Source organism: Pantherophis guttatus, chromosome 2 (genome assembly GCF_059756535.1).
Source record: "Pantherophis guttatus breed Tessera chromosome 2, ASM5975653v1, whole genome shotgun sequence".
NCBI classification, from domain to species: domain Eukaryota; kingdom Metazoa; phylum Chordata; class Lepidosauria; order Squamata; family Colubridae; genus Pantherophis; species Pantherophis guttatus.
The window spans coordinates 7,518,977-7,536,795 of NC_142064.1; the positions used below are offsets into that span (position 1 = coordinate 7,518,977).

Below are 17,819 nucleotides of genomic sequence, written 5' to 3' on the forward strand. Positions count from 1 at the left end.
AGGCTTTTTTTCCTTTTAAAAACATTTTTTCTATAACCTCTTCGGCTGAAGAGGTTGTAGAAAAAATGCTTTTAAAAGCCTCTGATGATCCCAGCTGAGCCGCACGATCATCAGAGGCTTTTTTTTTTTTACTTTTAAAAGTAAAATTTTTTTCGGCCAAAGAGGTTGTAGAAAAAATGCTTTTAAAAATTAGAAAAAAAGGCTCTGATGATTGCGCAGCTCAATGGGCAATGCAGGGGGGCAGGGATTTTTGTTACCAGTTCTCCGAACCACCCGCCTCCATCACTACCAGATCGGACAATCTGGTCCGAACCGGGAGCATTTCACCCCTGCTGCATTCCATCACAATGATAAAACAGCAGCTGGACCAAATACTCCCCCCCCCCCAAAAAAAAGAAAAATTAGAAATGAAGTTGAAATGTTCCTATGCAAACACAAGATGGCACATGGCTGCTATCAATGCTATAAAATCCTTCTGCCAGGGTACCAAGATGCCGGATAAAGCTTCCAATATATTATTGCAGGCTGGAAGAGAGAATAAATGATTATTTTCTCAAGCACAACCTGAGGATATGCATAAAAGCCTTAAGTGTGCCTACAGAAAAATTAAAGAGAGGAAGTGCTTAACACACATAGAAAAGTACAAGAATGAGCAACAAGAATGATTAGGGGGCTGGAGCAGTGGTGGTTGCTACCGGTTCGTCCCGGATCGGGCAAATTGGTAGCGGTGGCGGTGGGAGGCTCCGCCCACCAACTCAGATGCTTCTGTGCATGCGCGAGAGCACACGAGCGAACCGGTAGCAAACTAAATTGAAACCCACTATTGAGCTGGAGGATAAAACATACAAAGGATGGTTGCAGGAATTGGGGATGTCTAGTCTGATGAAAAGAAGTACTAGAGGTGACATGATAGCAGTGTTCCAATATTTGAGGGGCTCCTACAAAGATGAGGGGGGGTCAAACTATTTTCCAAAACATCAAAAGGCAAAACATGAAATAATGGATGGAGACTAACCAGGGAGAGAAACAACTTAGAATTAAGGAGGAATTTCCTAACGGTGAGAGCAATCAACCCATGGAAACAGCTTGGTCTTCAGAAGCTGTGGGTTGTCCATCACTGGAGATTTTCAAAAGGAGACTAGAGTAGACAATCACTTATCTGAAATGGTGGAGAGTCTCCCGAGCAGAGGGTTGGACTAGAAGACCTCCAAAGCCCCTTCCAACTCTGTGTCAACGCAGAAGCTGACCGGGCCGAAGCCATCTTGGAGCTTCCGTGTTGCCACACTGGAGCAAGGGAGAGGGAGCGGCGATTAGAGATAGCTGGGGTTGTGTAGTCAAAATAAAATACTTTCTCCTGGGAACCAAGGATATTCCCACAGGTGGTTGGAGAAAGGAGGAGTAAAGTTACCAGACCAGCGAATGCTGCATTGATTGGGCCATGTGATTGATTGGTTGGGATTGGAGGGGGAAACTTTTACTTTTAATCAGGTGAAAACTGAGGGGCCCCTCAGAGTTGGTTTTCACCAGATTGTTGTGGCTCCGTTACCTGAGCCTGTGTTATCGGCAGGAGAGGACTCTGAAAGTGAAGGAGAGGAGTTGGCAAGGCCTCCCTCTCCAGGACCCTCCTCTCTGGCAATGCCTTCAGTGTCCTCCGAAAGTCAAGAGATAGGCCTGGGGCCAAGCACGTCCACGCAGTAATGGACAGTAATGAGGTGGACAGTAATGAGGGAGATGACTCTCGGCTGGATCCTCGGCAGCGTCGCAGAGATAAGTGCGCGCAGAAGAAGAAGAGGCGTGCCAGGGATTAGGTTGAGTCACTGGACCACACCCCACAGGGTATAAAAGAAGGTGTGGTTGCTGGTTCAGCTCTGTGACAAACAAAAAACAGATATTGGACGACCTTCTTTGTATTTACTGGACTTTGTTGATTTTTGTGTATTGGCTTTGTTCCTGGATGAAGGGAGAAACTCCCCCCTCGTGAGTAAAGAATACCTGGCAGCCAGCCACTGAGTTGCTGCCAATTCTGATACCGGATAAACTGTTGTCGGCTGAGTTCTTTAATTGTTGCCTGTCTGTGAGGGTGCGTGTGTGAGACGAGGACAGAACACAGATCTGTGCCAATTTGATATTTCGAATAAAGCTATTCTTTGAGGAATCTACCTGCCTTAGAGTTCTTGCATGCGATGGATTTATTACTTGGAACCCTGACACACTGTTGTTCTGTTATTCTATCTTTGGTTGTTTTTGTTTTGTAAAGTGCCGTATTTTTCAGAGTATAAGACACACCTTTTTTCCCCTAAAAGTGGGTGAAAATTTAGGTGTGTCTTATAGACCAAATACGGGCATTTTTGGCCTCTCGAACACTCCGCGCGTCACATTTTCCTCCTCCCTGGCCCCCTGAATCACTGCTTTGCATGGCCTGTTTTCATCAAAAATGGGCTTGCTTTTGCCATAAAGTGTTTGGGAGCCAAAAAACAGGTCTGTTTTTTGGCAAAAATGGGCCCATTTTTGCCAAAAACGGGCCATGTGGAGCACTGCAGTGTTTTTGGGGGCCTTGGAGGGCGAAAATCCAACTCGCGGAAGCCAAAAAATATTTTCTTTCTTGTTTTCCTCCTGTAAATTTAGGTGTGTCTTATAGTTCAGTGCACCTTATAGTCCGAAAAATAAGGTATTCTCTGTTCACCTCTTTTTTTTTTCTTGGCCGTACCAATCACATTCATTTTTTTCTGGAGAAAGGATCCTCCTGATTTTGAGAAAGGTGGTGAATTTGGTCCGCGGAAGGTTGTATATTCTGCATTTCACAAATTTGTACTTATTTCTTAATTGGCCTTTTCTTCTCCACAGATATTCCAACTTGATTTTGAACTTGTTCTCTCTGATGGTGGATGCCAACATTCCAGACATCGCCCTTGAACCGGACAAGACCGTCAAAAAAGTAAGGGACCAATTTCTTATATAGCGCCCCTCCCCACAAAGCAGTTATGTGTGTTATGGGATGCTGTAAGGATATGCATCATCTAGACCTGTGATGACGACCTTACGGCACGCGTGCCACAGGTGGCACGCAGAGCCATATTGGTGGGCACGCAAGCATTGCCCTAGCTCAGCTGCAGCGTACATGTGCGCACCGGCCAGCTGATTTTGGGGCCTTCCGGGCCCACCGGAAGTCGGGAAACAGGCTGTTTCCGGCCCCTGGAGGCCCTCCGGTGGGGTGAGGAAGGCCCGTTTTTCGCCCTCCCCAGGCTCCAGAGGCTTTCTAGGAGCCTGGGGAGGGCGAAAACGGCCTTCCCCACCCCACCACTGAGGCTCATAGTAAGTGGTTTAGTAATATAATCTGATTTGGAATGTTGAACAAACCATATTTACCCCAATTTTAGGCATATAGTTTCCGAAGTCCGGGAATGGCGCACAAGGTGACACACAGAAGGAATCTTTCCAAGAATAATGTGCTTGTCTCTAATTTTTTTTCAATTTGGGAATTTCCCTTAGACACTTATGTATATTGAGTTGAAATAGTGACATCTAAGTATGCGTATATAATAGAGATAATAACTTTATCTGGTTTCTTTTTTCTCTTTGTTTCAGTGGTTGATGTTTAGTGCAGTTGTCAAGGATATATAATTGGTAGAAACATGACCATGAAAGAGTGGAATTGACAGTCATTCTAGATTTTATCTTCTTTCTTTCTTTCTTTCTTTCTTTCTTTCTTTCTTTCTTTCTTTCTTTCTTCCTTCCTTCCTTCCTTCCTTCCTTCCTTCCTTCCTTCCTTCCTTCTTCATTTCTTTTCTTCTTTTCTTTCTTTCTTTACTATCTATCATCTTTCTTTCATTCTTTTTTCTTTCATTCATTCTTTTTTCTTTCTTCTTTGTTTCTTTTCTTTTCTTTCTTTACTATCTATCATCTTTCTTTCATTCTTTTTTCTTTCATTCATTCTTTTTTCTTTCTTCTTTGTTTCTTTTCTTTCTTTACTATCTATCATCTTTCTTTCATTCTTTTTTCTTTCATTCTTTTTTCTTTCTTCTTTGTTTCTTTTCTTTCTTTACTATCTATCATCTTTCTTTCATTCTTTCTTTTCTTTTTTCTTTCCTTTCTTTCTTTCTTTCTTTTTTTCCTTCTGTTCCCCCAACTTGCTTTCATCTCTATCTTTCAACTTGCTATTTAACATTTAATTCCATCCTTTCTCTGTCAGAGATGCCCCGTTGGTTGACGTGATGGTATTTGTGTTCCTCTTGGACATTGTCTTGGAAGACAGCTTTTCCACTTAAAAAAAATATATCGAATAAGCTTCCTTGCTTATGTTTCCTTCCAATTAAGCCACAGCTTGCCGAGTTTATTATGAATATCTGGTGTGTAGCTTACATGTTTCATTTGGGTTGAACTCCGTACCTGTCTGTTGGGAAGTTCAAAAGCATGCAATCAGGGTTTTTTTTTCTCTCTCTCTTTTTTCTTTCTCTCTCTCTTCCTCCCTGCATTCATATTACCTTTAAATATGTCAAACCTCTAAAGCTTTTTTTTTCCCCTCATGGTTTCGCAGAGCTTTGTAATCTTTCTGAAAACGGATTTCATTATACAATTGTCATCCTTGTGCCTCTGAAAATTTATTTATTATGCTGACTCTTTAAATTGCATTTTGCCAACATTTTTTTTTGCAATTGATTTTAATAACCGAGTTGCTAGAAGAGGCCCCGTTGCCTTTGTATGCTGTATCTTCTTCACTTTAATAGCAAGTAGAAAGGAGTATAAAAACCTGCAGCTTTGGAAAATCGCTCCATCTGATAACTTGTGATCCCAATGTAAGCTTCATAATCAATATCTCTAAGGACAGAAAGTTGGCCTTGTATAATAATACCTTATCTTGAGAGCATAAGGCAAACAATAAAGAGAAAATGCTAACATTATTATTGGAAGGGCTGGTTTTTTCCCCCAGTTATATCTACCCAACCCACCAGAATGTAGACAGTGGTGGGATTCAGCCAGTTCTCGCAAACCGGTAGCGGCGATGGCGGGAGGCTCCGCCCACTCGACCTGACGTAATGTGCACCTACTGCACATGTGCAGACAAGGCACGTGCGAGCGGTGCGAGCTCACATTTGCGAACCAGTAGGGTAAGTAAGTGAATCCCACCACTGAATGTAGAGGTAGCGAATGTTAAGGATTTCTTCTCTTAAGGAAGTTCATCTGGTGAGACCAAGAAGAAGGGCCTTCTCTGTGGTGTCTCCCTCCTTGTAGTTTGAAGGACCATATTTTTCCAGTTACATACACTTCACCCACCAGAATGTAGACAGTGGTGGGATTCACCCGGTTGTCTCCGGATCTTGCGAACCAGTAGCGGTGACGGTAGGAGTCTCCTCCCAGCCGACCTGATGTAATGTGCGCCTACTGCACCTACGCGAACAAGGCACATGCGAGCGGAGCTAGCTCGCGCACAAGCGCGCTCACATTTGCGAACTAGTAGGGTAAGTAAGTGAATCTCACCATCTGGTGAAACCAAGAAGAACGGCTGGATGCGGCAGGCAGAGGATGATATGGGTCCCCTCTCTTAAGGAAGTCCATTTTTGAGACTGATCTGTCCCCGTCCACACACACACACAAACACAGCCAGCCGAGGGTTAAGGAAGCACTTTGGCACACACCCAGGTCTTTATCTCCAACTTGGCAGCGATATACACACCGTCTGCCAAGTGCTTTTATTTCCACAGAACAGAAAGATAATATACTCAGCGTACAAGAGTCCAACAGAATAATATTCCTCTCAGCAGTTTCGGACGATGCTTTAGTGACTATCCAAGGTTTATTTTTGTTCGTCACAGGGATCACTGGCCACCACCCTCTATTATATAGTCTCTGGGGTGTGGTCCAGTGACTCAGTTCTAATCCCTAGCACGCCTCCTGAGCTGCTGCAATCGTTTATCACGCCTTCGGAGGCGTGCGTCCAGGAATGATGTCTCTCCTTCACTCTCATCCGAGACACCTGTCTCCCGGCTAATCTCCTCTCCCTCGGCCGGCACCTGAGACAGTGCCAGAGAGGAGGGGCCTGGAGAGGGAGGCCTGGCTGACTCCTCTTCCTCATGCTCGGAGCTTTCTTCCTGTGATGGGATAGGCTCAGAGGGCGGGACCACAACAGAGATCAAGAAGAAGGGCCTTCTCTGTGGTGGCTCCCATCTTGTAGTTTGAAAGGTTCCTTCAAAAATTCCAGGACGGTTAGACTGGGAGATAAATTATAATAATACCGACAGAAAAGAATATTTGGAGGTCATGGTTGAAATGTGAAATCCTTTCTGGTCTCTGAGCTTTGGGGGGGGTTTTTTTTGGTTTTGTTTTCCTTTGTATATGTTTTATTACCCAAGTAGGTAATATCATCAGTGCTAAAAGTGAATGTGCTAAAAGTGTTTAGAAGAGAAGGAGGAGGAATATACTCTTTGGTCTCTTTGAGCTTGGTTGTTTTCTTGCCGACATTTCCTTACCAAACTAAGTAATGTCATCCTTTCTACCAATGGTAGTTAGGTAATGAAATCTCTGCAAGAAAACAACCAAGTTCAGAGACTACTGAGTAACCCACAAAATAATAATAATAAGAAGAAGAAGAAGAAGAGGAAGAGGAAGAGGAAGGGAGGGAGGGAGGGAGGGAGGGAGGGAAGAAAGAAAGAAGAAAGAAAGAAAGAAAGAAAGAAAGAAAGAAAGAAAGAAAGAAAGAAAGAAAGAAAGAAAGAAAGAAAGAAAGAAAGAAAGAAAGAAAGAATCACAAAGTACCGGGACGTGCAAATTGAAGGTGAGCGATTGTGGAAAAAGAAATTGTATGTTGTCCCGATTGTAATTGGAGCCCTTGGAGCAATACCCAAAGGGCTACCCTGCTATTTAGAAATTCTAAATTTGCCGGACTTGAACATTTTGACTCTACAAAAAACCACCTTACTCAGAACAGCTTACATCCTCTGATGATACCTTAACAGTTCCTAGGTCCTTGGTTAAGACTCGAGCTGCTGAGCTATTAACCAGCCTCAAAGGCTGTGAATCTCACTAAAGATTAACCAATAATAATAATAATAACAATAACAACAACAACAATTAAAATAGTAATAATAAGCACTACAAACTAATGTCATGAAAGCAAAGATACAAAAATCCACCGACAATCCAAACTGCCGATTCTGCAACAACAAAGTCGAAACTGTTTCACATTTAATATGTAAACGCAGCAAAATCGCACAAACTGATTACACAGCTAGATACGACCGAGTTGGTAAATAAGTCCACTGGCCATTATGTAAAAAATACGACATACTTGTATCCAAAAAGTCATGGGAACATAAAGTGGAAAGGTTATAGAAAATGAGAAGATAAAGATCTTGTGGGACTTTCGAATACAGACGGATCGTCACTTGGAACACAACACGCCAGATATCACAGTTGTTGAAAACCAAAACATACAATTTATTGACATCGCGGTACCAGGAGATGCCAGAGTCGAAGAAAAAGAATTGGAAAAAATCATGAAATATCGCGACCTGACTATCGAAACTACACGGCTATGGATGAAACATGTAACCGTGATACCGTGATACCCATTGTCATCGGGGCACTTGGTACCATGTCCAAGAATTTTACAAAACACATCAACAAATTGCAGCTTCCTGCAATAACACCAGCGGAACTGCAAAAAACTGTGCTACTTGGAACATCGTACATCTTAAGAAGATACTTGGTTGATACCTAGGATGCTGGCAGCAACCCGCCAGTCAATGGTATTTGTGATGCATTTTTGAATGTTCAGTTGACTGAGTTTCATGTTTAATAAATAAAAGAGATTATTATTATTATTATTATTATTATTATTATTATTATTATTATTATTATTATTATTCCAGTAAATGGTCCATCAATTCTAATATTATTGCTCGAGAAAACCACATCGACAAGTCTGTGGTAATACCAGACTTGTCTCCCAAAGAAGTATTATTTTATTAAATCGTTCATTTCATCGATTTTGCTTAAACGGAATGGAAACATCGCAAGAGATCACAAATCTGTTTGCAGTAAGCCTAACTGGACTAAAAGAAAAGAAATACTTGACTTGTAACAACATCCCGCCATCTGAAACTCATTGAAATGAAATGATTCTGTTGAGAAAAAAAAAATCAAAAGCGATGCGTTTGCTGCTTGGATTGATTTTCCCACCCACACCCCGCCCTCCTCAAAGCTTTAACAAGAAATCCATATATATTTTGAGAAACTCAAACAAGATAAAAATCCACTTTGCCTTGACCTGTAAAATTAAATTACCTGCTGGTGGCAGATGAAGTCCGCAGCTCGCTTTTTCAGCCATAAGATTGCTTTTACAGAAGAGGTAGAAAATGTGCTGTGTAAAGGTAAAGGTTTCCCCTGTTGGGTCATGTCGGATTCTAGGGGGCGCTGCTCATCTCTGTCAGACTCTAGGGGGCGCTGCTCATCTCTGTTGGCCGCTGCTCATCTCTCTCTTGGACTCTAGGGGGAGCTGCTCATCTCTGCTTCTTGGCTGAAGGAGCCAGCATTGTCCAAAGACATTTCTGTGGCCGTGTGGCCAGCATGACTATAAGCCAAAGGCGCATGGAACACTGTGACCTTCCCACCAAAGTGGTACCTATTTATTTACTTGCATTTGCATGGATGAGAGTCGGTTGCCAGGCATTCGAGTTTTCATCACATGACTATGGGGATGCTGCGGCAGTCGTAGGTGCGAAAGATGGTTATGGGTGACTGTTTTCAGGGCCATTGTGACTTTGAGCGGCCACCGAATGAACTGTTGTAAGTCGAGGACTACCTGAAAGCAAAAATGGATACCAAAGTAGCAAGGCAGAATGTGTTGGCTCGGCATGAGAAAGGGACGATTAACTTTCCCTTTCTCCTCTGGCCATCCCCTGTTGTCAGTCAATGTCCAATGAAAAGTTCTCAGGTTGTTTAGGAAACGGATCCTTTGTTCGTGCTTTCTCCGTCTCTGCATTAATTTGGCTGACCTTGTGCTGGATTGGTGCAATTCACTTTCTGGGCCGGGCACAACTTCCCTCCCCCCCCGCCTCGGTCCTTGTCCACCTGTATTCTAATCTCTTCCCTCCCTCCTCTCCTCCCCCGTTGCTAATGTCAGGCTGGCAAGATGCGATCCGAAGCTAGAAGCTTTTGAACTGCTAGGTGGGCAGGAGCTGGAGCAAGGAACGGGAGCTTACCCTGTTACGCAGCACTCCGGTCTCAAACCTGGCCTGTCAGCTTTCCAGCTGACAAGCTCAGCGTCTTTAGCCACTGAGCCATCGCACCAAGTGTTGGGAAAACTATCCATCTGGTTCAGTTCCAAGCCAGGAGAAAGACACTGGAAACATGGAGGCTGATTGGAAAGATGATTTTAATGGTGAAGCAGAAGCACATGGGTGGCTCTGGGCAGCTGACCACATGGAGTTCAGAGTGGGGGGTATTTAAACCTTCTCTTGGGCTTTGCACTTGAGCTTCCTGTTCCTGTGCAAAAACATGTATTCTATTAGCTGTTGTCAGACTCACATGGTGCCATGTAGAAATTTTAGAAGTTTGTCTGAGTTAAGTTTGGTTGAAGTGTGGGCTGATGCAATCTCCCAAGGAGATTGTGCAGTATGATGAGCTCTGCTGCTAGCTGGTAGAGGGTTAATCCTATTATGTACTGAGGGGTCATGTCTTAATCCCATCATCCTGGAGCTGGAGCTTTTTTTTTGTTTTGTAGATAGGCTGGCCCAGTCTTTCTCAATGGGCACAAAGTATCTGCTGGGGGCTATTAAGAAAGACTTGGGGGCTGCTTTCTTGTCTCCAAGAGCATGTTTCTCTATTTCTCCTTTAGAGAAATATAATATTCTGCCTTTTTTAATATGTCTCAAAATATTTCATTCTTCTAGGAGAGTGGCGGGGGGGAGCTTCCCTTACCAGCAAAAAAATAAAAATAAAAATGACAAATTTGGCTTTATGCAAAAGGTTTGTCTAAGCCATTTTCCTCATTTCTAACACAGGAGGTTATAGTGGCACCCAGTGGTCCATTGTGTTGAAATTATATATTGACTTCCAATGCTTTGAAGCAGGGGTGAAATGCTCCCGGTTCGGACCAGATCGTCCGATCCGGTAGTGATGGAGGCGGGTGGTTCGGAGAACCGGTAGCAAAAATCCCTGCCCACCACCACCACCACCCCATGCCCAGCTGAGCCGCACAATCATCAGAGGCTTTTTTTTTTACTTTTAAAAGCATTTTTTCTACAACCTCTTCCGACAAAAAAAATGCTTTTAAAGTAAAAAAAAAAAAAGCCTCTGATGATCGTGCAGCTCAGCTGGGATCATCAAAGGCTTTTAAAAGAAAAAAAAGCCTCTGACGATCAGGCAACTCAGCTTGGATCGTCAGAGGCATTTAAAAGAAAAAAAAACCTTTTTTTTCTTTTAAAAGCCTCTGACGATCCAAGCTGAGTTGCCTGATCGTCAGAGACATTTAAAAGAAAAAAAGCCTCTGCAGATCAGGCAACTCAACTGGGATCGTCAGAGCCTTTTGAAAGCATTTTTTTACAACCTCTTTGTCGCTACGTCATGTAATCGAAATTAGGACACTTGGCAACTGACTCATATTGAGGACGGTTTCACTATCCCGGGAATGATGTGATCCCCCTTTGGTGACCTTCGGACAAGCAAAAATCAAAGAGGGACGACAGCTTCACTTAACAACCGTGTTACTAACTTTAACAATTGCAGTGATTCACTTAACAACGCATCACAAGAAAGGTCGTAAAACTCCAATAACTGTCTCTCTTAGCAAGATAAACATTGGGTTCAATCGTGGCCGTAAGTCGAGTCAATGGGGAAGCCTGATTCACTTAACAACCGTGTTACTAATGCTATGATTTACTTAACAATTGTATCAAGAAAGGTCGTAAAATATGGGGAAGGGAGGGAGGGAGGGAATCTATGGAGATTGTCAATCATCCAGATCCAAAATATTTCAAGAAGGGAAGGGGGAAGAAGGGTGTTAAGGAATATGCGCAGAGTAACCCTTGAGTAGCAAGGTTGTGCACATGAGAAAACGGCTGAGAGTGATTGTGAATAAGCACTGTCAATACAGACACACCGAGTTGTGATATTTTTTTACTTTTAGGAAGAAAGCAAAGCAAAGTCCAATAAACAACCCAGGTCATACACAGATAAAGATAGTTAAATTTTCAATCCAGAGATGTTCCAAGAACAAAGTCTTCTTACCAGTTGTTGTAGTCATATGCAGTAAAACAGTTCTTTTTGGAGTTGCAAACAGGAACAAGTACAGCAGTAAAACAATCATTAAAACAGTAGAAAACAACAAGTAGCAATGATCAAACAGTGATCATGCAGAGAGAGCAGGCAGAGAAGAACAGAGGTAGCAATAATAATGTAATAAGGAAAAAAAAAACATGATTCAAGCTTCCTCTTAAGTACATTGGCTAAGAGATAGCCAATCAGAATACAGTATAATGCAATACAGCATTACAGTCTTAAAGCTATACATTACATTTTGATTGCAAACATGCATTGATGGTTTATATATATTGCCAACCCAACCAGTTAGGCAATAGCCATTCCGTAACAAAGGGAGTGAAGCAGCTGTGGGTTTCACATTTTGTTATCACCGGTTCGCCCCACGTGCGTGACTTCTGTGCATGCGCCTGGCCTTGAAAAATGTGCCTAAATAGGCGGCATAGAGCCGGGGAATCGGCTGAATATCACCACTGGAGTGGAGGGAGGGAATGAAGAAGGAAATAGAGGGAGGGAGGGAGGAAAGAAGGGAGAGAGGAAGGAAGGGAGGGAGGGAGGAAGGAAGGAAGGAAGGAAGGAAGGGATTTATTTATAATTATTTGGCTGTGAGGAGCACATATCAAACCTAAACAATAAGAGAACATATCAAACTTAACGTTAATACCACTTTCTGTGAACAGTTTACTATCTGCACTTCGATTGCTTTTAATGAAGACTACAGTTGCTATAGTGATCCAAGACAAGAGAAATATTTTGGTCGACAATTTCCTCCGTAATGCTTAAATATCAGTGGGTGCAAATTGGTCTATTTAAATGACAAAAGGGATTGGCAGAAGGAAATGAACGCTTTTATATTTCAGACATTTGATATCAAACCTCAGCTTTAAACACCCACAAGAAGGAAGAGCAGTGCATAAATTTGCACTCCGGTTTCTGTGTTTGTTCTGAATCAGTACAAACTACAGAACGAAGGGAATTTTTTTTTTTTAATCCCTGGAGGTGCCAAGGTCACGGGGGAAGATTCTGAAAACAACTAGATCTAAATTTACTTGATTTCACAGGTACGGCATAATTTAAACCTCTCCAAAAAAATAATAATAATGTATGTAAGAGTTAGTCGTATTCCTCTGGGTTTTTTGCAAATTTGTAGTTCATCCAGTGCTAAAAAAAACACATTTTTTTCTTCCATGTTCAATCCAGTTGCCGGCTCCTCTTCCAACAGCTCTGAATATCTGTGTACATATCTGAAGTATAACTCAGTGGGTTAAATTGGCACAGTTAATTCACTGGATTTTATCCGACCAGATAACATTTTTGTGTGACCAGGCCCTCTTTTAAAATCCCCAATACACTGGAAGCAGAACTTGTTGTTGGAAGAAATATCCATCTGGGTTCAGTTCCAAGTGGGGAGAAAGACACTGGAAACATGGAGGCTGATTGGAAAGATGGTTTATTGATGGACAGGACCAGGCGTGGGATTCAGCCGGTTCGGACCAGTTTTGGCGAACCGGATGCTAATTTTAGATCTGGTTCGCCAAACCGGTAGTTGCAAGGACTAGCTAGCCTTGCCTACCCCATCCCGCCCCTCCAGGAGTCTCCACGCGGCCTGTTTTAGATTCCAGATAAGTGCAGGACCTGCCCGGAGGCTCTGTGAGGGCGAAAAACCGGCCTCTGGGAAGTTCCAGAAGTCTGGAAATGGGGAGTGTCCTCCAGGGGGTGTCCGGAACCCGGGGAGGCCATTTTCACCCTCCCAGAGGCTCGAGGAAAGCCTCTGGAGCTTGGGGAGGGTGAAAACGCCCCCCCACCATGGCCATGCCCACCTAGCAACTGGGCAGAGAACCAGTTGCTAAAATTTTTGAATCCCACCCCTGGATAGGACCACATGGGTTTTGAGAGAGCTGAACACATGGGTTTGAGAGAGAGAGGTATTTATACCGTCTCTTGAGCCTTGCGCTTGAGCTTCCTGTTCCTGTGCAAGAATATGTATTCTATTGGTTGTCAGACTCAGAGGGGGTCCCTCTGAGTCCTCATTATCCCTCTTAATGGCTTTCTGCACCTGTTTTTCCCTGCCTAAGTGCAGGTCCTTACTTTTCTCACCACTGTGAGAGGACTAGAACTCTCAGTCTCCTAGTGATTGACCCAAAGTCACTCAGCTGGCTTTCATGGCTAGGGCAGGACTAGAACTCACATTCTCCTGGTGATTGGCCCCAAGTCACCCAGGTGGCTTTCAGGCCTAGAATTCACTGTCTCCTGGTGATGGGCCCAAAGACACCCAGCCAGCTTTCATGCCTAGGGTGGGACTACAACTCTCTGTCTCCTGGTGATTGGCCCAAAGACACCAGCCAGCTCTCATGCCTAGGGCGGGACTAGAACTCACCGTCTCCTAGTGATTAGCCCAAAGTCACCCAGTTGGATTTCATGCCTAGGACCAGACTAGAAGTCACCATCTCCTGGTGATTGGCCCAAAGACACCCAACCAATTTTCATGCCTAGGACCGGACTAGAACTCACCATCTCCTGGTGATTGGCCCAAAGACACCCAGCCAGCTTTCATGCCTAAGGTGGGACTACAACTCACTGTCTCCTGGTGATGGGCCCAAAGTCACCCAGTTAGCTTTCATGCCTAAGGTGGGACTACAACTCACTGTCTCCTGGTGATTGGCCCAAAGACACCCAACCAGCTTTCATGCCTAGGGTGGGACTACAACTCACTGTCTCCTGGTGATGGGCCCAAAGTCACCCAGCCGGCTTTCATGCCTAAGGCGGGACGTGAAATCACAACCTCCTACTTTCTCGCCTGCTGCCTTACCCACTAGACCAAACTGCCCCCCTCTCTCTCTAGTTTAGCATACCCAAGAAAAGGGCGGCTGAGAGATTACCAATAATTGATCTCCAGGTAATGCCTCGGAGCAGGGGAAAATTTAGCCAGCCTTGTTCTTTTTTCCTTCTTTCTTGAATTTCTTTCTTTTTTTTTTTTTTCCTTTTCTTTTTCTTTTAACCTAGCCGGTCTGTCTCATAGGTCAGCATGCGTCTTCCATAGTAAGCATGACCTTTTAATAAGAAAGCATCTGGGGATCAATGAGGCATGTGCAGGCAGACAAAAGAAAGGCGGAAGGCACGTTGCTTCAGCTCATTCCGACAGCCCCCGATGTTCTTCTCTTGCAGCGAGAGGGCACTCCTGCTTCGTCTCCAAAACCGAAGAGTGCAGATGATAAGGAAGCCGCCTTTTGCTTTCTTTTCTGCCGACTCAATGATGCCAGAGTTTTCTGTCTTTTAACTCTTGAGGTTCTCCAGCTCCTTAGCAAAGAGCCGTCCGTTCCAATTCAGCCAACCCAGAAGGAACTCGGCGCATACGGCAATGGCAAATTCTCGTCCCTTGATTTTTCTAGGCACTAATCATTTATTTCTCCGTCTTAATTCTCGAACGCCGGGAAAGAGAAAATGGTAACTTAGCTCTTGCCGTTCCCTCTTCGCCTCCTTCAGCATCTCAGAGGGTGAGGGTTTTTTGTTTTTTTCCAGAGGTAAAGAGAAAGGATACCTGAGCTACAAGTAGTCCTCGACTTATGACCACAATGGAGCCCAAAATGTCTGGGGCTGAGGGATTTGTTAAATGAGTTTTGCCTCCTTTTATGGCCTTTCTTGCCACAGTTGTCTATAAGTTAGTTCAGGGACTCTGGTTTTCCCCATGGACTTTACAGATTAACGGAATTGGAAGGGACCTTGTAGGTCATCCAGTCCAACCCCCTGCTTAGGCAGGAAACCCTACACCACTTCAGACAAATGGTTATCCAACATCTTCTTAAAAGTTTCCAGTGTTGGAGAACTCACAACTTCTGGAGGAGAGTTGTTCCACTGGTTAATTGTTCTAACTGTCAGGAAATTTCTCCCTAGTTCTAGGTTGCTTCTCTCCTTGATTAGTTTCCACCCATTGCTTCTTGTCCTGCCCTCAGGTGCTTTGGAGAATAGCTTGACTCCCTCTTCTTTGGGGCAACCCCTGAGATACTGGAAGACTGCTATCCTGTCTCCCCTAGTCCTTCTTTTCATCAAACTAGACATACCCAGTTCCCGCAACCGTTCATTGTATGTTTTAGCCTCCAGTCCAGAGGTAGTATTTACTTACCTTTCCTACCGGTTTGCAAATGTGAGCGGGCGCGATTCCTATTCCTTTTCTATATCTATCCTATCCTATCCCATCCCTCTCCACTCCATTCTTCAATGGCAAAAATATATAATCCTCATTCATGTACACTCCTAGCCATAATGGTTCATAGGTCCTGAAGGACCAGAGATGATGGAGCGATGGAGTAACTGTCCCCTTCTGAATTGTGATCTTGAACATAGAATCATAGGGCTGGGAGGGACCTCAGAGGTCTTCTAGTCCAACCCCCTGCTCAAGGCTGGAGCCTTATTTCATCCCGGTCAAATGGTTGTCCAGTCTATTTTTGAAACCTCTACTATCCTTGTTTGCCTGTGATAGCAGTGTTCCAGAATTTGAGATGCTGTCACAAAGATGAGGAGGGCAAACTATTTACCGAAGCACCAGAAGGCAGGAGAAGAAACAATGGGTGGAAACTAATCAAGGAGAGAAGCAACTTGGAACTAAGGAGAAATTTCCTGACGGTGAGAAAAATCAATCAGCGGAATGGCTTATCATCATAAGTGCTCCATCACTAGGGGCTTTTAAGAAGAGATTGGAAAATCCTGGAATGGGCTGAAATGAGTAAATTGACATTTGAAATTAGAGAACAAGAAGACAAACCATACTACAAGATAATGGGATTTATTTTATCAATGGCTAGATAATAAAACATGGAAAATGAAACATGAAATGAATGTTATAAATATCATATTTGAAAATATATATATTTTTTTGAAGCGACAAAGCCATAGTTAAATAAATGATAAATGAGGGTGTTGATTTGTTTGACAATATGAGAAATCAGATAATTAGTAAATTCTGAATATGGGGATGAAGCGCAAAAGATTTGTAACCGACTGACACACACTGTTTGGATGATGGATTTGTTTTATGTTTTGTTTAAAAAAATAAAAAAAAAATCAAAAAAGAAGAAGAAGAGATTGGACAGCCACTTGTCTAAAATAATATAGGGTCCCCGCTTGAGCAGGGAATTGGACTAGAAAATCTCTAAAGTCCCTTCCAACTCTGTTATTCTGAATATTTTATTTATTTATTTATTATTTAAATTAAATTTAAATTAAATTGAACCCTGAAATAAGCGCTTGGCCTTATTGCCATGCGCTCAAAAGCCCAATTGGACTTATTATCAGGGGGTGTCTTATTTTGGGGGAAACAGGGTAGTTCTCTACATGGGGCTACCCTTGAACAGTGTTCAGAGACTACAGTTGGTCCAGAATGCAGCTGCACGAGTTATAGTGGGTGCACCTAGATACACCCACATTACACCAATCCTCCGCGAGCTGCACTGGCTCCCTATCGGTCTCCGGGCGCAATTCAAGGTGTTGGTTATTAGCTTTAAAGCCCTACATGGCTCAGGGCTCAGGGCCAGGCTATCTTCGAGACCGCCTTCTACCACATAGCTCCCAGCGACCGGTAAGATCCCACAGAGTTGATCTCCGCCGGGTCCTGTCAGCTAAACAATGTCGGCTGGCGGGCTCGCGGGGAAGGGCCTTCTTTGTGGCTGCCCCGGCTCTCTGGAACCAGTTACCTCCTGAGATCCGGACCATCCCCATCCTATCGGCCTTTCGAAAAGCGGTGAAGACTTGGCTCTTCCGGCAGGCCTGGGGCCGTTGATCTCGCTCTTGTGATCTTGCAAGACCTGGCCACAAATTGGAGTGTATGTGTTTTAACGTTTTAGTGTTTTAATGTCTTCTTTTAACTTTTGTATGGGATATTGTTGCATTGTTTTATTCTCTGTTGCAAGCCGCCCAGAGTCACTTGGGAGTGGATGGATGGATGGATGGATGGATGGATGGATGGATGGATGGATGGAAGGAAAGATAGATAGATAGATAGATAGATAGATAGATAGATAGATAGATAGATAGATAGATAGATAGATAGATAGATAGTTCATTCCATTATCACCACAAGGATCTATAACACGGTTATCGTTTTAGCAACAGATATTGTAGCTTCAGAGTGATTGACTAATAATTAGCTGTGTGAATGAAATACCCCGGTGAGGAGGTATTTATAAAAGGCTATTTTGGACAAGCTGGGGATGGGATGCAAAAATTCTCCTCTGTGTGTGTGTGTGTGTAAAACTCCAAAGCTGTGACATATGGTCATTAAACATTGATACCAAATTGCCCCGAGGAGCTGAGGCAAGCATTGTTAGCTTCTGACTGGGGAAAAAAAGAAAAGAAAGAAAGCTAAATTTATTCTGTAGGTTCTTAATCCATTATTCCCCTGAGGCAGATTATTGCTTTATGGGCAGTCTTATGTCTGAAATCACAAAAAAAAGAGAGAATCATGTCCCTAGTCGGTTAGATGAACTGTGTCAGTTAGATAAATGTTAATTTTTTTTTTCCTGTGTTGCTTGCTTCATGAGATCAAAGATGGACAGATCTGAACTCTTCCTGTT

General features: G+C 43.4%; 1 protein-coding gene across 1 annotated transcript in view; it reads left to right on the plus strand.

Annotated features, from left to right (window-relative positions):
• PIK3C3 (phosphatidylinositol 3-kinase catalytic subunit type 3) overlaps positions 1 to 17,819 on the plus strand; it is a 123,293-nt gene that overhangs the window by 79,519 nt on the left and 25,955 nt on the right. Inside the window, exon 23 of the mRNA XM_087885502.1 lies at positions 2,845 to 2,935. Within this exon, the coding sequence (XP_087741628.1) occupies positions 2,845 to 2,935 (91 nt within the window). The remainder of the gene's footprint in view (positions 1 to 2,844; positions 2,936 to 17,819) is intronic.